Raw genomic sequence first — 22,754 nt, forward strand, 5'->3', positions numbered from 1 at the left:
CCTCATTAACAACCATTCTCCAAGCAGATTATGCAAACAGTTTTGCACCTCTGCTAGAATATTTTCAACTTGATCATGCATTGCCCTTGTCATAAAAGGATATGAGATTATTTTGACATGATTCCTTACCAAGACACATAAGCTCTCACTCATATCCTTCTTATCTTCTTGATATTTATGAATTGTCTCATTACTTTTTCAGGAACTAAAGGCATTTTAAATGAATCCTGTATCTGCAATTATCAAGTGCAGATTCACAATTACCTGCACAGATAAACATACAGTAACTAAACCAATCTCATTGAGACCACTACATTTCTTATAATCTTAAAATAATTTAAGTAATAAAAAATATTGTATTTTAACATTTCTACCACCTACCAAAAAGTAGTTGAGAAAAAAGAAAAAGGAAGCATTCATAGCTAAGTGGCAGAACAGAGGCTTGAGAGCAGACCTTGAAAAGCTGAAACTGTGTCATATGAGGAATACACAAAGGATTGTGAACTCCAATAAATTAAAATACAGGAACATGTTAAGGCACATTAAAAAAAAACTGAGGAAAAGACTTGTAAAACAGTAACAAATCCTCTTTCATATACATTGGAGTCAGCAAGCTTGTCAGAAAATGTAAAGGACAGTCACTATATAAAAGGAGCTGGTAGGGAAAAAAAATGAATTTTTTTTGCATCTGTGTTCACTATGACAGACCTTCAGAGATTTCCAGGCTGAAATGTCTCTTTATGAAAGAGTCAATGAATCTCTCTCTTCTGACGTGTCAGAAGAAGAGGTTAGAGAATAAATGAAATAAGAAGAAATTATGAGGACTGGGTGGTGTTTAGCTTTGGAACGTTAAAGGAACTTGAGAACATTTTAGCTGAAATATTATGATTAGTTTTTACAGGAGGAAGTAGGCACTCAATGGAGCGCCCCAGGAATATCAGTTGGGTCCTGATACATGAGATGATAAAGATGATGATGAAGATGCTGTCTGAAGGAAGCAAATAGGGGAACCAAATGTGAAGAACTGGAAAAAAAACTTAAGAAGTACTGATTAAATTACAAAATGGTAAATTATAGTGTGAATATTTATAAAGATGCATATGGGGAAAAAACTATTCAAGCTTAGTAATCTGTTGTAAGCTTACTGAATGCACTCAGGAATGAGATCTTGGGGTTAGTACAGAAAGATCGACAGAAATGTTAACTCAGTGTTCAGCAGCCATCAAACAAGATGTTATTTAGCAAAGGACTAGACAGCGTTATTATGCCACTGATTAAATCCATATAAAACAGTATGCCATTCTTTCACCTCAAGGAGGACATATTTGAAATGGAAAAAGGTTTAGAGAAGGGCATCAAGCATCAGGAAGGTAGGAAACACAAGGAATCCAGAAGGAATGACTACAATGAGGACTCCTGAAGCGCCAAGAGACTGAGGAGCAACATGTGAGAGGGGACACACAGTTAACAGACCTTCCCAACCTCTTCCATGTAACAACTGTAAGGCATTATATGGAAATAGTACGTACTTTGTTAAAAACAAAGGACATTCTTCTTCAACTAGCATGTGGCTAACCTATGCAATCTTTTGGTCAAAATTATCGTAAGCATGACAAACTTATGCGGTTTAATAGTGAATGGACACGTGTACACAAAAAAAAAAACACCTGAAGAGCTACTAAGAGAGACAGCACTTCTGACTCAGGAACTCTCTAAGTAACAAATTATCATGAAGTTGAGACAGCTGTCTGTCCCCTCATATGGCTCTCCAGACATTTGCTACTTCGCCACTGTCAGCTACATTTTAAACACAGTGTAATAAAAATAAAAGGATATTACATCTGTCATTTAATTGAAAACAATCTAATTGCTGACCTGATTTTCTACGTGGAAGGAACAGATTTCTTACACTATAGTTTAGCTAAATGAACAAAGTTACTCTGAACAACAAAGACAAAACACATCTCCAGAGCTATCACCAGAGAAGTATTTTTCATTTAGGTATGAATAAAATAATTCACTTTAAAAATTTCTGTAAAACTGTTTTGGAGAGACAACAATCTCAACTCTCTGTAAAACTTTTGCCAGACATTAATAGGTTTTGTCTTTGGCAAACAATCAAAACTCATGTTTCATGGGAAGACTGTAATTTTTTTATTTCCCCTAAACATAAAAACATTGCACTATTTATTTCTAAATTAAATATAGATCATTTGGAGGGAAAAAAAAAATCCAACACATCACACCCAGAATAACATCCCAGAAGTCAGATACCACCAAAGACGTGCATGTCTGACACCAGTGTACCAATATAATGGGATGGTATACAATCTCATTTTCGCATCTGCCTTGAGGACTAAATTCCTTCTCTATATACACTGTTCCTCAGCAGAACACCTCAGGTAATTTCAGAATAAATCGAAGTGTCGTACACACTCAGTTTCTAAATACAGTAAGCTACAGTGTCAAACCTGGTTGTCTGCAGACCAAGACACACACAGTATATGGTCTTTCTGGAGAATGAGAGGCATGTGAACACGTGGAAATAACAGAAAGTGACTGAGGTCTGGAGGGGAAGAGGTCAAGTAGTAGTTACAGCATAGGGACTGGATGAAAGAGGAGAGGACGAGGCAGCTGGAAGTCAGAGCTGGAAGCACTAAGTTTTGCTTGCCCTGGCCCATTCCCTTGGGAGATCCACTGGCCAGGGAAACAGGAAGAGGAAGACAAGGTGGTAGCAGAGGGAGAAAAGCTGGATTATTTCTTGGGTTTATTGTACGTTTGCCGAATCCTACTCAAGCATGCCCTAGATTACATAATCCAAAATTATCTCCATATGTCATAGTTTAAGAGCTGAAAACCTACAACTTGTACATGCATGTCTTTAAAATACATCCCCTACCAGTTTTCAGCTTACCAAAAATGAGCATATGTCAAATGATACTGTGTGCCATAAGTACAAGCTTCTGACCTATGAAACACAACAAACAGCCTTCAACAGTTAAACTGAACTGAAAATTTACACTAAAAATTATCACAACCACATAACTAGAGACTTACCAATACTAGCTCTCTTTCAGAAACCTCATTAATGGCTGAACTATCCCATTTTCCCATCTGCCTGGAGGACTAAATTCCTTTGATATACATTATTCCTCAGCAGAACACCCCAACTAATTGCAAAATAAATCAAATTATCATATACACTGAACTTTTAAACACAGCTTTTGGACCTATAATTAATACAAGAAACACAGCTGAAGTATTATTTCCATATTGTAATTTATTTTTTAAAGCAGTAAAATGCAGTGAGGCAGAGTACACAGTTGTTCTACATGTCAATTAGCACAGAAGAAAACATCCAATTTTCTTTATCTGTATAATGAATTTCATAAATAGATCTAATTATAATTCTACTGCCATCACTTGTTGATACAACTGTTTAATGTTTATAGAAACTGACTGTGTATACAATATGTCATGCCATAAACAGTATTATGAAGCTTGCAAAATTCAATTATGAAAGTTCGATATTTGCAAAGAAAAGGCTGGCATTCTTTTTAAAACATGCTAGAGAGTCAAGTATTTCACAATTTCTAATAAAAACTCTTTTAAGATTTTACTACATACAGTACAACAGAGCCATCCAGAAAAAAATGTTTTAGGGTATTTTCTATTAAAAAGGCAGATTTGCTATTCCAAAGTTCTTACAATCATAAGTATTAGTCTCTTGTAGCCTAATATTCACCTAGAATGGAAGAACAGAAACTGGATAGGACAACCGAGACCAACTGAGAAAAACTTCAGCTCATAATGTTCATCTTTTTTTAAATAAGCATCAATGTACAGTGCAACTGCCTCAAAGAAACCGACTTTCAGAAAATAAATATTGCAAATACAGAAAATTTTCACACATATTTTGGATTAAAAAGAAATAATTATACTGAAGAGCTCAGGTTTTTACACCCTTACAACTTCTTCTGGTTGGTCAAAAATTATAAGTCAAGGCTTGTATCCCCTTATATGTTCACTACATTTAGTTATCATTGATTTCAATAAAATTTAACACTTGTGAGATCTTCAAATTTGCATCATAGATTTTGATGTTTTATTCAAACAGCAAAATACTGACTCTGTGGAATACAGTGTAAAGCACCCACTAATAGCACAAGGATCCACCTCCTGAAGGTTACCTACAGTGTGACATTTAAGACTCAAGTCGAGACTTGGTACAAGCTTAGCTGTTCAGATTTCAAATCCAGCTTCATGATAGCATAGGTTAAACTAATGACTGAGGCTTACATTTGAGCTCTCTCAAATTTTTGCATCTTTAAGTGTTTGCTCTTAAAAGACAATAAATATCATAATTGCTTAGCAGGCATAATTGAAATACTAAGTAGTTTGTGAAAACAACATAAATCTGTCAGAGTTAGGCACATTTTGGAATGTCTACAATTAGAAAGAATTTCTGGTCCAGTTTTCATAAATCTCAGAAAAAGTCTGCCTGGAGTCCAATGTTACAGTATTTCAAGAAGGCTGCCCCTTGCCTCTCACTCTTGGGAACTTTAGTGATACCGCTAGGTATGACCTTCAGCCATTCAGAAGTGATGACAAAGCGTTCATAAAAGAGGCAATGGAGATCACTGTAAAGCCTTAGCTCACAGTGAATGAATTAACTTTCTGGATTTATACCTCCTGGCACTGAAACATGACCTTTGGCTTCAGTGCACAGTGAATGCTGTCCCATGAAGAAACACTAATGAAGATAACATCCACCTGACAAAGGAGAATATTGTTTTATTACACAAGTCCAATTTTTGACAATGAATTAAATTTAGTTTCAAAAGCAGGCAGAGACACACCTGACATGACAATAGAGGGTTATATACCCCCAACAGAAACACAGTGAGAAGCCTTAAATACGCTGGAACTGTGGAAACAGAAAAGCAGCAGAATTACAGGACAAACAAAATGAAAATTAGAAGCACAATCTGAAGATCTACACATGAGTAATAGGGGGGAAGAAAATCCTTATGCATAAATAAAACTATGACTAACAATCCCAAAGAAACTTGGAGGACAAGAACATATGTCAAGAATTCACATAACTGCCTCTGTAGTTCAGGAAGTGCAGAAGGCAAATCCACCCAAATTTCTGGGTATAGGTAAACACAGGGAAAAACAGCAGAGGCAACATTATAATAAATGTGGGCACCAATGATAACTGCCAGGGGAAACCTGGACAGTATAGAAAGTGACTACAGAGCTCTGGGGGCAACCGTCAAGGGCATGGGGGCTCAGGTGGTGTCCTCCTCAATCCTGCCAGTGAGGGGAAAGGGTGCAAGGAGGGCACTGACAATACAGGCCAATAAGTAGTTGCGGAGCTGGCACTGGCAACAGGGTTTTGGGTTCTACAACCACAGGACCCTGTTTGCAGGCCACCGTCTGCCTGGGAGATGGGAAGCACCTTACTAATCAGGGTAGAATTATTTTCGTCAATAGGATGGCCAACCTCATTAGGAAGGCCTTAAACTAGGAATGACGGGGAGGGAGAAGGTGACCCACAGTCCTGAGGGAGCAATGGACAAGACTGCTGGGCAAAGGACATGGTGTAGTGTGATGGTAAGGGATCACAAAGTAAACAAAATGGGGCTTGGGTGGGGTCACCTCCAGCACCTGCATGTGGGCAAGGAGGTTCCTACAAGGCACCACTGTGGAAAAACCCCCCAGATCCTCTCCAGGAACTCAACATGCTGAGGTGCCATGCTTAAGTGCCTGTATACTACTGCATGCAGCACGGGGAATAAACATGGTGAGTTAGAGATCTGTGTGCAGTTGCAGGGCTACGATCTTGTTGCGATCATGGAGGCATGGTGGGATGGCTCCCATGACTGGAGTGTTGCAATGGAGAGATACAGGCTCTTGGGGAAAGACAGGCCAGGAAGACGAAGAGAAGGAGTTGCCCTTTATATGAGAGGGCAGCTGGAGCACATGGAGCTCTGCCTGGGGACAGATGAGGAGCCGACGGAGAGCTTATAGGTTAGGATTAAAGAGAGGGCATGCAAGGTCCCAGGAAAAGCCAAGAAGCTTGGCTTCAGAGTTGTCATAATTTTCTGTATTATAACCTCACTAGAGTATCACAGCATTTGATTTCAGAAAATTTTAAAATGGAAAAAAAGAGGGGAGTATCAGGGCTTTTGCTGCTTTTTTTGCCTTTTTTTTTTTTGAATAAAGCAACAATCCTCCTCTGAGAAAATATGCAAATCTTCAGCGTACACTAATGTTTCAGACAGAAAAAAACATTTGTTCCTTGTTTTGCTTTAGAATCTTTTATTTTTGTAAATATCAGCACTAAAGTATAAAGCTGTCAATGCATATAGTGATCTATTAGACATTTCCCAATGTTTATAGCAGTTTTTCAAATAATTTCCCAGAACTGCATTTACCTTTTCATCTACTTATTTTTCAGCATTTTCAATAACAGAGGTAATTTCTGAATATTTTGCTGTCTCCACATTTGTTTATCAATAACAAACCTCCCATATAGTCACTTCCTTATTTATTTCAACTCTGGAGACACACATTTTCACAGAGCATTATTTCATTGTGCCTGGAAAGGAATATTCCTTTATATTATTTGTTTGCATTATTCTACTGAACACATTCCTTATACTTACGAATGAGACAACCAAGGCTTTCAAATAGGTCTTCTTCTAACAACATTTTTTTTAAAGCAATAAAATATTTTTACATTAAAGAATCCTAAAGCTTGACTTAAATCTGCTTCCACAGACTGATAAGTGGAAGGAATACTAGTGGGACCCCAGCATGATCTTCCTCTTAAGTGAATTTTGGTAAGGACTAAGCACTTCTTAAATTTAAGCAAGTAATTTTAAAACCTAGATATGACAGAAAAAAAGACTACCCTTGCAGTGATATATCAAGCCAATGTAACTATGTATATTCAGAGTAATTGAATCCCAATACTGAAGAGTACGTTACACAATTTACAGTGAAATGAGAAAAATTTGTTGTCCCTTGCTTTTGGAGGCAACCCTCTAATTTCTCCATTTCTTCTATTAAGCACTTCCTCATAGTTTGTTCAACTTCCCAAGTCTTCATCACTGAATAGGAAAGACACAGCTTGTAGAACTTGCTTTATAATTGATTATTCCATATTACCCATTTAACAATTTTGGGACCTTCCTGATCCAAGTTATCTGCTTAAACTCAGTATTTCATATAATGCTACGCACATCTAAATACCATAGGTGATTATGAAAATTATTTCCTTATACAATAGTTCTTACTGATCCCAAGAAAACCACCAGTGACATGACTTTTACCCAGTGACCTTTGAAGCATTCTGTTTCCCATGCTGAGCCTGGCTTCACTTCCCTAAGACCAGAATAGAATAGAATAGAACAGAACAGAATAGAATAGTTCAGTTGGAAGGGACCTACAACAATCATCTAGTCCAACTGCCTAACCTCTTCAGGGCTAATCAAAAGTTTGGGCATTGTCTAAATGCATCTTAAACACTGACAAGCTTGGGGCATTGACCACCTTTCTAGGAAGCCTGTTCCAGTGCTTGACCACCCTCTTGTTAAAGAAATGCTTCCTAATGTCAAGTCTGAACCTCCCCTGGTGCAGCTTTGAACCATTCCCAGGTGTCCTATCACTGGATCCCAGGGAGAAGAGATCAGCACCTCCCTCTCCACTTGCCCTCCTCAGGAAGCTGTAGAGAGCAATGAGGTCGCCCCTCAGCCTCCTTTTCTCCAAACTAGACAAACCCAAAGTCCTTAGCCGCTCCTCACAGGACATGCCTTCCAGCCCTTCCACCAGCTCTGTTGCTTTCTTCTGGAGGCATTCAAGTGCCTTAACATCCTTCTTAAATTGTGGGGCCCAGAACTGCACACAGTATTCAAGGTGAGGCTGCACCAATGCTGAATACAGCGGGATAATCACCTCCTTTGGCCGGCTGGCTATGCTGTGTTTGATGCACCCCAGGATGCGGTTTGCCCTCTTGGCTGCCAGGGCACACTGCTGACTCGTACTGAGCCTGCTGTCAACCAGCGTCCCCAGATCCCTTTCTGCAGGGCTGCTCTCCAGCCACTCCTCTCCCAATTTATACTTGTGCTGAGAAGTCAGGAGACTGTAAAAATAATTTATACTGATCTACAAAGTACTTTTTATGCAAACTGCTGTAACTAAACTAGGATGGCTTTGACTGTTAGTTCTGTCTCAGGAAGCAAACTCGGAAATCTAGTGAGTGACCAGCCTTATTGTCACTCTCCAAATAAAGAGATGCAAATGCAGTGCTCTTAATTAATATGAGTTTCACAAGACCAAAGTCACAAAGATAGACAGAAAGAAGATAGGATCTTGGCTTTTAATCTCTAAAGTCTTTTTTCCCTTTATGTCTTGCTAGAGGCTTACATGAATGTGTTTCTTCAACAAATAAAATCACTCACTCTCTTGTCCACTCAACTGATCTCTGAGAAGAGGATAGGAAGTTTTTCCCAAACCTTATTTAACAAATTAATGACTGCAAATAACAAATAGTTTTCTAATGGGAAATAACTATTTGTATATACTTACAGATTTCAAATTTACAGAATACCAGACCTAAACTTCTGAGATAAGAATTAGTTCAATAAGTTATCTGCTTAATGTTAAGCTAAACAAATAACATAGTATAAAAATAGCAAAAATCAAAGTGCAGTCTTTTGAATTGCTGTCAGATGTTTGAGCTAATAAGCACCACTAGTAAATTCTCTCAGACCTATGAGTGCTGGTCTGTGAGGACTGAGGAGAGCACATCCTAGGACTACACGTTCATGTTGAGTGGAAACAATACGCCCAAGCTGGTTCCACAGTCCACAAGAAGTCACCAAGATCTCTTGGCTCTGCACTCCCCAGGGTTTCCTGCTCTAGAAGCTTTACTTTACACACAAGAAACAACCCTAGCCCTTGCAAGCACTGGTAGTGTCTATGAGTTGAAATGCTTACAATAGGGTATTAATTTGAAATCCATCCAGCCTGCTGACATCTGTGAATAAGACAGACCAGTTCGGCCAGTGTTACTTGTTTTGTCTTAACAATGTGAGAGTTTAAGTCAAAAATAAACTCAAAAAATACCTTACTAGGAGTTTCCCTGATCTCAGCAACAACTAAAGGCAACACGTGCCATGAAGAAATGTAGTAGCATAATCACAATTTTACAAGCATCTCAGAATGAATGCACCAGCCACCTAATAAAAGTATTTTCTGGCCACTCAGCTATTACAAAGAATAGTAGGACAATAATTTGATTTAATGAAAGCTTTTTCAACAGCTTGCTTATTTATCATACATATAGCTTATGCTGTTGTGCAACTTCAGTATGTACCACAGAAGTCACATGAATTCTGAAGTATTAAATCACAAGAGTTGCAGGGATTGGAAAACATTCTTCCATCAGATGCAATGTTGTATAATGTGCTAGGTGTACTGTTAATATTTCTAGTCTCCCCTAAATCACAACTTTGTCAGGGAACACAAGCCAGCCTAGGGAAATCTGGTACAATATTTTTTTATGCTGCTGTAGCAACATAAAATGAAATGATGAAATTAAATACTTAGAATCAATATATTTTTCCTTTACTATTTACTTCAGATCCATTCTGTCTGTAGAAACATAGTTTCTACATTCAATCAGTAATTAACAAGTAACAAGAATACAATTAACACCTGTAACAGATGTATTTACATGAAAACTGTAAATTTTGCTAAAGATTATATTGTATTAAAATCCAGTATGAACCTCCCAAAGCTACACTGGCTCTATTCCAACTTGCAATATTAACTGATATAAGAGCAACTATTTCACACTTAAACATCTAACACCAAAATCAGCTACAAAAATAGATGCTAAGTTGTTAAGAACTAATGCTTTTCGAATTTTTTTTTAAAATGTAAGGAAAAGAGTAAATTATTGTTTCCGATTTCATGTACTCATCATTTCCTTACTTAAGCTTTTTTTTATGCAGGAATAAGTAGTGTTTAATCAAAAAAATCAAGGATGAAAACATGAGAAACCTCCACAGACACAGTCTGAACTACACTCAGTAAAGATGCACAGTTCTGCAGAAACAACAATAATTGTGGAAATAGCAAACTTAAGTGGAAGCACTTACTGATCCAATCAAATGAGATTCAAACTGTAATGACATATCACACTTAATATCTACAACTGTTCTACAGTTTCCATTTTGTGTTCTTTACCCATTATTTATAAAATGTTGTTAGAAGCTTTGTGACTTCTTCTTTAGCCAAACAATGTCTTTACCATTTGGCATAAATTCTTTTGATGTGTTTTCTTGCAGCAGCAACAATCAACATGCCACACTCTATTTACCTTGTTACTCAGCATCACTAATGTCAGCACAGCATTGTAGGCAGAGTTGTATACAATTTGTGAGTGTTATTTTGGACTACTGTTGTAAAAAGTTTACACCATTTTTTCTCAGTATCACACATCCAAAAGGTTTCAGCGGGCTGTCCATTTCATTATGGAAAAACAATCTGCTAAGTTTGTATCTTATATTTTGCTCCAATGACCCCAACATGCCCTATGACCCCAACATGCCCTAATGTCCCAATTCTGCAAAGGAACATGCTGTGCATTCCCAGCACATACTTCCCCCCGCCCCCCCCCCCCCCCCCCCCCCAAGCTTTCCAATCCAGAAGAGACTACTGGAATCAATCTGTCCATAGTCCCAGTTGCTGAAGTATGCCTCATTAGAGAGGCACTGGACTAGTTCAGCTTGCTGACTTTATCCTCTCTCAGCTTGCCTTCTCTCACCATACATTAAAAAACCGTAAGAATTAAGGACTGAAAAAAAGGCAAAAAACTATCAACCAACTGAGTAACACCAACCAGACTGCCTGACACCTGAGATCTCCATGCCCAAGAACAACCAACTAGGGTGTATTTGTGATTCCCGTGGTAATCACTGGTCCAGAAAGGAGCAGCAACACATGATTAAATGGGGTAAGCGCCAGGACAAACAAGATAAATCAGTCACTTCTGATTGAGATAGCATACAGACACTGGTGGCCACAACAAGGCAGTGCAATCCAGCCTAAGCACCAAGTGTCAGCCAAGGCTCAGTGGTGTACCCTCTGCAACACAACTGTACCACTGCTTCCCTGATGCCCAAGCAGAAGCAGTGCTAGTGGAAGGTTCCCCAGAACAGCTCCTGAGCCAGCATCTCAGACACTTCCACCTTTCTCCAGATCTGGAGAGCGCAAAGCCTTCCACAATGAAGCTCCTGCATCCTTCAGAAAGCAGTTCCCTTTTTTTCATTACGAAACTATCAAAAAATTTCCACCAGCTGCCTTTCCATTGCCCTAACACAAAATCTGTAACTAACCAGTATAATTATTCAGTGCTTAACCCTTATTCTTATTGCTCTTTCTACAGGTCCTCTTAAGTGTTTTCAGCAAAAAGTGAAAACAGCTGTAATCCTGCATTAGAGCATCAACATGTTGATTCAAAGCAACTGCCCTGTTAGCTGGTGGAAAGTATGACACACAGTAATTCAAGTTTACCTGAGAATACTTTGTGACTGCAGAAAAACATAAAAACAACTACTACTGCAGAAGATCACTTTCCACTGTTTATAACTCTGCCAGGCTTTACCCTTTTCAGTTAATATCCTCTACTGTGTGTGTTTAGCCCAGAATTTAGTATCACTTTTAACAACTCAACCAGAAAACAGGGAAACAATTCTCTTCCCAAACTAGCGAACTACTTGTACCTCTTTCACTAGGGGCTCTAGTAAACTGACTCTCTCACTAGAAGATGGCTTTGCTATTCCAAAACAAAACAAAAAGTCACTAAATTTCAAAATCACTACACTTGCAAAACAGAGAAATTTCTAAGTCATTCCTTTGTGTGACTTGTATTCTTTTCACGTTGACCAGCTTGTACAGGTACTGCACAAATCTACAGTAATTCAGCATGCACAAGACCAGGGGCACAGACAAAGTAGTATGTCCTAAGGAGTAGTTGTCCCCTTCAGCTCCAGAAACACGGGGCCAGGCACTGTGATGGAGACTTCGTTTGGAAGGAACAGAGTTTGTTGAGAACAGCATTTTACAGAAATGGACCTGGACTGGTTCTTTTAACACACTTCTTGCAAAAGCTAGTGTCCAAAGATTTTCTTTTTTTGTTTAACAAAATGTTTTTCAGCTTATTTCCAATACTTGGTTATGCCCTCCCACTGTTCTGGTAGGCACTGTTCCAGTAGGCACTGTTCTCTCCCCTGTTTTCAATAATTCTTGAAATCCTGAAAAACTGAACCAGTTGGTATATTAACAAAAGTCATATTTCCTAACAGCACACAATTTGAATAAGCACTTGTTACTGAACTAATGCCTGGAATAGTGAAGCATTACAACTTTAAGACTTCCCTAACTTGTTCACTTCACAAACCAGTTTGACAACTTGAGGGCTCAGAAACTCTATGAAAATACCATGGCTTAAAAAAATTCAAGTAGCTCTGCTGACCTGCAGTTGATACACAACTGTAGTAGTTCACCAACTACACATATATTTGTAAACAAGAACACGGCCTGGGGTGTGACGGGGAGAAGCAATTCTGCAATTTTTGGGAGAAAAACCTGCAACATTTTTCTGAAGGTCAGCGTTTGTTAAAACCAATTTACACTAAGACGTTAGGGAAACTGAAATTAAGTATGAATTGTAATAAGACAAATACTAAATGGAAGCCTAAAAGAGAAGGTCAAGGAAAAACACAGGAGAAATAAGTGTCTTAAAAACAGCTTGTTTCCTGTCTATCTAAAGAAATATTAACTCAGTTAATCAGAACCACATCAAAACATCACAGCTGCTGACAGCCAAAACACTCTTTGATTTCGATAGAAAAGTTTGGTCCTTCAGGAATGGAGAACGATCAGAGCTATAACAGGAAGACAGGATAAAAAGAACATACTAAGACCACAGCACCCCATAATATTTTCCATGTTACACACTATGTGTTCCCATGTTAAGTAGTTACCTGGGGGTAAACCAAGTAACCACATTAAAGTTGTATGCAGAAAACAGCTAGGGAACTGAGTATGTATTTACATTTTTAAGTGAATATGGATGTGAGTAAAAGAAAAAAAAAGCTGAACCTAAACAGTGCTAAGTATAACTTCTCTTATCCCATGCTGTTTTTGTCATTACACTCACATGTCAGCTACCGCTCCAAATTTTAGACAAATTTGGAAATAAACAATCTTTCTCTCAGCACTGATAGCTACTATATTGCACTGTGAATTATAGTACAACAGAACCAAGGACAATAACTGTCATTTTAGGCAGTCATACAAGAACTTTAAGATGGATCTTGGAATTATATTTATATACTGCCATCCAATTAATTTTCTCTAAAGAAAGGAAAAAAATCTTAGAAAGGCACTTAAGAACAATTATTAACAAGATATTTCAATACATCATAGAACAAACTCTCCTTTATCTAATCATTAGCACAATTCAACAGGAATCAAAATCCATGCAGTTTGGACACATCATTCCCCAAAAGTCTTTAAAATATCTCAGTGTGCAAATGAATTCTTTTCCTCTTTTGCTTAAGGTTGACAAAGGTCAGATCCGTTATACTAACTGTCAAGAACTAATGCTGATGCCACTGCAGCAACTATAATAGGTCACAGGATGCAAGTAGGCTGCAGCTACAACATAGATGAGACAGAGGTGCAATCCACTTACCACTACTAACAGTCCATTTGAAAAATTTTACATTTCAAATACATCCACTGAAGGAATAACAGAAGAACTTAAAAGGATTACCTTTTATATTAAAAGGAGGCCTATCCTTTATTTTACAATTTTTAAAAAGAGTACCACCAAGTACACATGATGACAATTAGTCTGTCTTACTTAAGATACTAAATGAGCTTTTATAATTGTAATTGAGTTGCTCAAAATAAAAACATTACCCTGTTTCACTGTAAGAGTTTTAGCAGGTTTGAGAAAGGTACTAATAAACAGATGAAATTAACACAGGTCAGTCATACCTTTAGCCACAGCTTCTTTATACTTTTCCTTGGCAGAATTTACTTCTTTTATTAGTTGTCTATAGCTAGATTTTAGTTTCTCTAGTTCTGTCTTTGTGACCTTTAAGAAAACAGAAATATAAAAAGTATTAAAAATACTTATCCTCAACATATAAAAAACCTCATAGCATTAGTGAAAGAGAACTAACAGGATTTATTTTCCAAAATAAGGATGTTACCACTTTCCACTGGCTTGAGATAATCTTAATAGGGTATTACATGGTGTAACAGTATTAAAATCAATAAATGCATGGAATGAAATAAGAGGCCTGAAACAGAGATCCCCATCCACATCAGTGTAATGAAAAATATGTTTAGGAAATCCAGCTAATCATAAACACTATTCTATTTCAATGACAAGGAAAAAAAGGCACCAAAAAGATGATTAATAAATCATAGTAGATGAAAAAGTTCTACACAGAGGAAGGAAATCCTTTAGCATCTTAAAAAAAAGAAGACTTTTTAGATATTACAGTTCATACAAATGGCTTAGAAACAGCAACTGTGCATGAACCAATCTATCTGTTGTAAGACTTAAATCCCTAAAAAGGAAAAGAAACCAAACAAAAAAAAAACACCAACCAAACTACCGTGGAACACAGCATTGAAGAATCTTTTTGCAGTGGAAGCAGCTCCACTGAACATGATATTTTTGGTCAAAAAATTAAAATAAAGTTGTCTCTGCTATCCCCAACTTTCATTCACTGTGTGACAAAATTAGTGCACTGATCAGAAATAATCACAAATCATGAATTTGCAAACAAAAGCTAGTAACAAACCAGCCACTACAATACCACAAAGGTGGCATATATAGTAAAGAAAGGTAAAAACTCTGACAAAAAGAAAAATAGACTCACAATGGTAAATCATGCAAGAGGAACTTAATTTAATGGAAGTGCTCCCCTCAATGAATGTGCAGAAAAGGAAGTCTGTTCTACAGAAAAACTGTTCCTCTTGCAGCAGGCATGAAGAAGGCTGGAGTTCACAATTCTCCCTTTTTTCATGAGGCAAGGCCCAGATACCGCCACTTTCACCCTCAAGAAAAACATCTGGAAACTTAATGGAATTCCTCAGTAAAGCCAACAAGGTGCTATCTACAGTTTCTATTTCTGGGCCAACTGTGCAAAGATTTAAATTAAAGGCAGGAACTTTTCTGCACATCAATTCCATATTCTCATCTCATATTTCTACACACTGTAAATTATACTCACAGCTGTTGTTATTATAGACTAATGGAGGTGATACAGGAAAAAATAACTTTATGACAAACTTGTATTATAAAGAAACCAGAAGAAATGGAGAAAAAGATGAAATTAGGCAGTAGTGAACACAATTGAGACATAAATAACAAGGAACTGCTTCTCTTACAGAAAACTGGAAAATAAAAGGTAGGCCACTAGAATTAAGAAACCTTTTTAATAATTGTAAAATACATTACTGATTCTTAGACTGTGTTCTTCCAACAGACAAGAACAAAACTAAGAGCACCTCTATCTCCAAATAACACTTAAGTAACTAAGATGGTCAAGGACTATCTTAAGCCCAGTTTTTATATCAAAAAGTCTTGCTCACCTAATTAGCATAGTACTCTACTCTTTTTCCTCAAATTTCATGAAGAAATTAAAAATATCCAATATCTTAAAGGGAACTGGAATAGATCTACAAGATATGAGTTTTACTACATTTGTGTAAAAGACATGGTATTTCACTGTTCTTAAGAATTTTATCAAAAAGATTCCTCACCATAGAGGTATCTAGAATAAAAAAGGATGATACATATGCATTTCACCTAAAGGAGAACACATTTTTTTGCCAGCATACCCTAAAGATATGAACCGCACAGACACTGATCTTTACAAGGTTTGGATAATGTCCTGGGAAATAATAAGTATTTTGCTTCTGTGTATAACAAAAGCAGAAACAATACCACAGAACATGAGAGGTATTTTTAATTTCTGGGAACCATTCTTTAAGTGCTCCAGTGACACAAAACCTTTGAACAAATATGTCAGCTAACAATGAAAGAACATATCATATCTAACCAGAATGCTATTGAAATGCTTCTTAGGAAAATCGGGGGGGGAACCCACAACAATGCAAGCTTATTCATCAGGATGCAAAATATTTGCATGGCCATGCAGCCCATAATTAATTAAAATCAATATGGTTTGTAATTAATCATTTGGGGAGTGCTCAACATGCACTAGATTTTTTTGAAAAAGCCCTATTTTAAAAGACAGTTTTATTAGAGATTTTATTAGAGTTAACTTATTAACAGAAAAAAACATGTTTTACACAGTCTCTTTTAAAAGTATACCTAAACTTCCAGCAGTCTTGTTTCATCTAGCCTCTCTTTCTTACGTTTCTTTCTTTCTTTTTCCATTTCTGCAATTCTCTATATATTTAACCTCTATTATTTCTAACATATGCTACCAGTTTTTCCTCTTCTTCCATCCTGATTATTTTCAGATGCACCAATCCACAAGTGGCTGTGAGTGATTATTTGGCTTGGAAATTTTATCAGATAAGACAGCCTACTGACCATACATCAAAAAGGATGTACTCCCCACAGTCAATACCTGGGGAAGATGCCAAGATCCTAACACATTATGGAAGCAGTCCTATTAGAGCCGACATATTTAACTTAATATATGTTTAGTACTAGTGTACAGTTCTCAACCAGCCCAAGAATCTTTTACTCATCAGTTCATGACTTTTGTACTGTACAACTCAGATGTTACATTTTAATTACACTACTCCAAATCTCAAATTCTCTGCTGGAAGAAAGAAGAAACAGTGCTTTTCCTTCTCTCAGCAGACCTTTCAGACTATCAATCTGATTTTTGACATTTGCAGTTAAACTTTCCCCAGAGCACCTGAATGAAACTGTGATTTCTGTCAGCTTTACTGACTAGATACAGTGCCTTCAACATAAGCAGGACAATTGACATGTAATAGAAAAGGCCCTGAAGAGCTCCATCTGCAGCCTTAATGTCTGGTTTACACTTGATTTATATTTTAGAATAGAGACTAGATTCCTGTCCCCACCCAAAACAGTCCGGACTGTCAAAAGCATTCATTAACAAAACTATTCGGTGCCCTGGTCCCAAGGATGTCTACAGTCGAATGAGAACAGGAAGAGAGGTGGAATAGAGAAGTATCACACAGAATCATCCTCTACTGGAACAAGAGCATTTCCAGTGCTATCTGTCCATGGAATTTCATATACAAGAAAGTTTTCCATCTCTGCCTTGTCAGCTAGCAGGGGAGAGAAATTGTGGAGGAAATAACTAAAATTTAAACTAGGCATTCTACATGTCACAAAGCACTACTTTTACCACAGCACAAACAAAAAAGAGAGGAACAAAAAAATCCACTCTCAATATATTACTTTTTAAACATACAGAACTATAATAAATCTATAAAGCACAGTTGAATAAAATACCTTGTACATCTCTGCTTCAATTTGTTGATGAACACCTACGTAGCTCTTCTTAACTTGCTGCTTATCTTTGATCATCATTGTAAGCCTATGCAAAGGCCCAGAATTAAGATCCTCCGCATGTGTCTTCATTATTTTGCTCAGCTGTTCTGTTTGCTGTACCACAAGCAACCAAGACTATAAAAAAAAGTCAGAACAGAAAAGCACTTATTCTCGCTTACAAATAACCAAATGATGAACATGAAATGCAGGAAAAGAGGCATCACTATTTAAAACAACTCAGTAAAAAAAGAATTTTAAACTTATCCAAATGCACTTGAGATCTTCTAAAATAAAGTTCTTCCTGCTACAGCAAAATCATGCCTCGAACTTACTCATAAAATCATAAAAAAGCACCAGAGACAAAAATACAATATTGTATCTTCACCCTTCAGCACTGTCCTAGTTCTTCTGAACACTGACAAAAGCTTTACAGCCTTTTTTGGAATACATCCCCAACACCCCTGACAAGCATGTTCCCGTGTCCTTTGTTCTCCTGTTTCTCAGCCACAGTTACCCTGTTCAAGCTGACTTCTCTGCCCTTGTCTAAATAACTCACAGTAATATGCATCTGAGTGGTTACTGTTTAAGAGGAGACCATTCGTCAGCTGTTTCACATAACTGACAGCATCACAGTCAGGCCACCAGTATCAAAGCATGCGGTGCTAACAGGTTAAAAGACACAAGCAGTTACTCATCTGTCATAGTAACCCAACATCTTTCTGTACCCTTAGTTTAATAACTTCCTTGGCTGTTCTGTCAGTCAGTTTTCAGGACAGCTTAATGTGCTGTTTGTGGCTTTGAATTTTGATTAAGAACTGCAAAGTGAACAGAGAGACTTCCAATGCACCACAGATACAAACATGAAATCAAAGTTCTGTTCAAATAAAAGCATTTGTTACGCTGAAGATCCCTGCCACACTTTGTTGACGGGAACAGTATTGGATTTCTTAGAGATAACTCCCTGACATTGAATGCTATGCTATACCTAAAATTTCAGAACGGCTACACGCCATACCATTATCAGGTTTTGAAGGCAGCTAGTATACTAGTTTTACTAGCATTTATCTTACTCTTACTAAAGACAGAAATCCACCTTAGGTCATCAAAACTCAGAAAATTAATTTGTTTGGTAGCTTTGGGGTTTCCTTACATCTCATATATAAACATATATACATAATATTTCCATCTCTACATGACAATGCTGCAACGCAAACTGGATTCTAGAGAAGGAAACAAAAGGCAGTTAACTCCTGTATATATTAAACCATCTTTAACATTTCCTTTAGCTCGTAAACATCCCACAGACCGGCACGGAGCTATCTCAGACTGCTTAAAGTGTGATGTTGTAAAATGTCACGGCCTAAAGCTTCCCAGCTATGGCTGACAACTGTTTCACCTCTCCATTACAGAACACTTTCCAAATGACATCAGAAGCCATATTGCAAAGCTGCATAGATAAAAACATCACAAACATCTGCCTGAGAGGAATGGGTCTTGTCATGATAGAAGAGTTCGTAAGAGCGCTCTCAGAGGTGGCAATGTAGTCGGAGTTCTCCATTTTCTTTAAGGCTGATTTACTACTGATGAGACAAATACTATTTCAATCAACCCTGAAAATTACAACAAAATCATTTTTCAACAGGACAAGTACTCTAAAGAAATACTTAGCTTGCAATTCACCAAATGAACCTGAATAAGTCAGAAACATAGTGAAAACTTCCCTTTCCATTTTAAAAAAATCATTTGCACATTTTCCTGTTCTTTACATCCCTCTTTCCATACTGAGAAAACATCGGTTAAGCAGGATTTCTGTGTTTTGTATGATTATATTTTATTATTTTAAAATAGGAAAAGCTAAAGTGAAAACCTATATTTGAGGAAAGGCTTCAAAAATTGATATTTATATGGGACAGAACAGCAGCTGGGTGGGCATAGCAGAAAAGGCAAAGCATTTCCTTTCACAGACAATAACTACAATCCATCAAAAGCAATAAAATATCATATTGTTTGGTTTAACAGTATTTTTTAGACATATGCGCACACAAAAGAGCTGTTGGGAAGCACTTAAAAATACTGCTTTTCTAGCATTAGCAGTTGCTGCCACTGTGCCTTCCAGCAAGTTTGCTGCCTCTGCACGAAAAAAACATAGGACAGATTTTCCCAAACGCCATTTCTCTCAAAGTGCTCACTCTTGCTGTACACTTAAAAAAAAAAAAAAAAAAAAAATTAGACAGCTTGGTATTTGGTTTTGATGCCACGTAATACCAAAAATTTAACATACGGGTATTTTAAATCTTAGGAGATATAAGATACTAGATTTATGTCTGAGAATATTTGGGTCATACTTTGATTCTGTAAAATGTCAGGAGGAGAGAAAAAGTATCATGAAATAGAAAAGTAAATTAGAATGAGGTGAGTAAAGTAATCAATAATTGAGACATTTTAACTGCCAAAACCAGTAAGACAATGTGTCACTACACAACTTTAAAATCCAAGGCGACAGTGAAATTTCAAGGCAGGCCCATACAAAAGATCTCTCAGTAGCATATGAGTATTTTTGCTGTTATAGAAAGATGTAGAGATCAGGGATGGGGCCTCAGAGAAAAATGGCACCTCCTTAAGAGGAAAAAAAAATAAAAAAGGAACAAAAATAATCCTGAAAGAACAACTTGAGTGCCTATATCCAAAACAGGACTTCAAAATGACACACATGCCTCTCTTCAACCCAAAAAGAACATGGCTTAAGTCAGATCTTCAGCTTTTTAAAATTTATGTGCTGACAGGAAGTGCCCATGTCACTGACATGAACTGTCCTAAGACTGAGCTAGCTACATGACGGTTAAGGGTTGCTTATACCTTACAACGCTAAATATTCTGATGCCAACACTCCTTTACTGTTCTAGACCTAATCCGCTCTGTTTCATCACCTGAAAGAATTGGAAAACAGTTTAGCTAGCACATAAGAGCAACTCTAGTTGGGCAGCCATAGCAAGAATTACTAGTCATATCATCAATAATTCTATACAATACTTTGGGATCCAACAGCAGAAAGCTTGAAGAAAATACCTGACTTCTTCCAATCTTAGGCTAATGACAATGCTTTAATGTTTATTTACCAATATCATCACAATTTAAATAGCAAAATCTATAACAAACTATGTGTAAGAAACAATTGGGTGAAAAGCATTTCAAATACACCACCAAAACACACAGACAAAAAAAAAAGTAGTTTGTCAATTTACAAGACAAGAATTATTGTGGGGGAGGGAAGTGACAATAGAATTTGTTCTAGATAAACACTGTGCAGTGCTACTTTTGGGGCAGCTGAAGAAGGCTAGCTATAGCAGCACAGCTTTCAAGTCACACGCACCGCCACTTTAATCCAGTATAAATCTAGACTGATGCAAAAGGAGGAGTCACATTCCTAACGCTATGCCATAGCTAGTATTCAAGCAGCCACCCCATAAGCCCACTACATAAAAACTGCTTTGTCTAAAATTTAACTTGACCAAAAAGGGTATTTTCCTGCAGAGAGATCAGCATTCACACCAGACTGAAAGGACTGTGTAAACACTGCTACAGCAGAAGGGCCAAGAATTGAATAAGCCATTAAAACAGAATAGTTTTCTCTAGTCAGGAAGGAATCGAAGTCAGGTATGAAGCTCACAAACAGGTGGAATAGGGAAGTTTGCTTCATCGGTACCTTTACTGGACTTGCTCTAAATTTGAAAATTACTAATTTGGGGGAAGGACAGCCTTACCCTTATAAAAAGTCAACACAGTTATTTTAAATTGGATACAAAATAACTTCACAATTATGAGAAACATCCTGAATTAATGTTTTGTTTTTACAACACACGCTGCAGTGTGAATAACAGCTGGAATGCTAGGCTTTGCCTCGGCTTCCTGGCATTTTTCTATTTCTGTCACAAATTCTATATAACATAAACAATAGTTCCTATTTAACTGTCTTAAAAGAAAAGCTTACTATAGCATAGTCTATTTTCAAAACACTAAACAAAGTAGCAGGCTCAACCCAGGAACCTAAAATACTGAATTTCAGAATTCAGGATTGATTCTAGTTCAGTTACTATTTTCAAAGCAAGACTGGAGCTCAACTTCTGCATGTTCCACTGAGGAACTAAAAGGAGCCCATTTTAAATACTTTGGCAACATTAACTCTCAAGAAGCTGAATGAACAGTAATCCAACTCAAACTAAAACAAACAAAAATAAATCCAGCACTGTTATTTCCAAGGATATTCCAAACTCAAAATACTTCAGTCTTACCTTGGACACATTGCTGATATAATCCAATTGACAAGTGCTCTCTTTATCTACTTGATTACAAAGATTCTGTAAAGTGGAGGCATACTCCTTATCACTTTTTACTCGCATTACCATAAATTTCTTCACTGTTTCCAGCAGTCGTAGTTCCCAGTCTTGCAGTTTTAATAAAGCATCATGAGAATACTTCAGGTCACCTCCAAACCCCATTTTTTAAGGCACTATATACCGCACAGGGGAAAATGCAGGCTCTTCACCACATCTGAAAGCAGAACAAGATTCATGAGACACGTATCAGGAGAAAAACTTCTAGTGTAACAAAGAGCAACTATCAATGTCTAAATCCTGAAATAACTTAACCATAAGATTAATCACATACATATACCTCCTCAAAATAAACCGAAAGGAGGGTCAGAGCACTGTTTCGAACACCCATCCATGACTGGAAGAGATCTCAGGCCCAGAACTGTCCTCCAGTTTCCATCTGCAATAGGTACCTCCCTAACTTAAAGTGGAGTTATGAGGGAACACATAAAAGCATCTAACACAGATACTAAAGACCAATCCACATATTTAATCAAATAAGTATAGCTGACAGTATCTCCAGACAAGAACTGCCAACTACACTGTTCCACTCCTGGTGACCCGAAACATTTGTTTCTGGTGTTTACTGTCCTAAGAGCACAGAAAAATCCACATAAAACATCAGCCTTCAGGCACTGCATCTGTGGGAAATAGGTAACTAGTTAGAAGCTAGTTTGCTTCTAAACACTGTGTTAGCAGGCCATTAAACTTGCAGATTCAACCTCCCAAAAATCAGAAAGTAGCCCGAAACCAGGTTCCCCATGCAACCATCCATT

At 37.3% G+C, this 22,754-nt stretch overlaps 1 protein-coding gene across 1 annotated transcript in view; it reads right to left on the reverse strand.

The window, feature by feature from the left end:
• FER (FER tyrosine kinase) overlaps nt 1–22,754 on the reverse strand; it is a 170,648-nt gene that overhangs the window by 142,705 nt on the left and 5,189 nt on the right. The window contains exons 2-4 of the mRNA XM_050912701.1: nt 21,898–22,156; nt 17,570–17,743; nt 14,086–14,185 (exon numbers count right to left, since the gene is read on the reverse strand). Coding sequence (XP_050768658.1) covers nt 14,086–14,185; nt 17,570–17,743; nt 21,898–22,104 — 481 coding nt within the window. The 5' untranslated portion in view covers nt 22,105–22,156. The remainder of the gene's footprint in view (nt 1–14,085; nt 14,186–17,569; nt 17,744–21,897; nt 22,157–22,754) is intronic.

The sequence above is a fragment of the Gymnogyps californianus genome, chromosome Z (assembly GCF_018139145.2).
Source record: "Gymnogyps californianus isolate 813 chromosome Z, ASM1813914v2, whole genome shotgun sequence".
NCBI classification, from domain to species: Eukaryota; Metazoa; Chordata; class Aves; order Accipitriformes; family Cathartidae; genus Gymnogyps; species Gymnogyps californianus.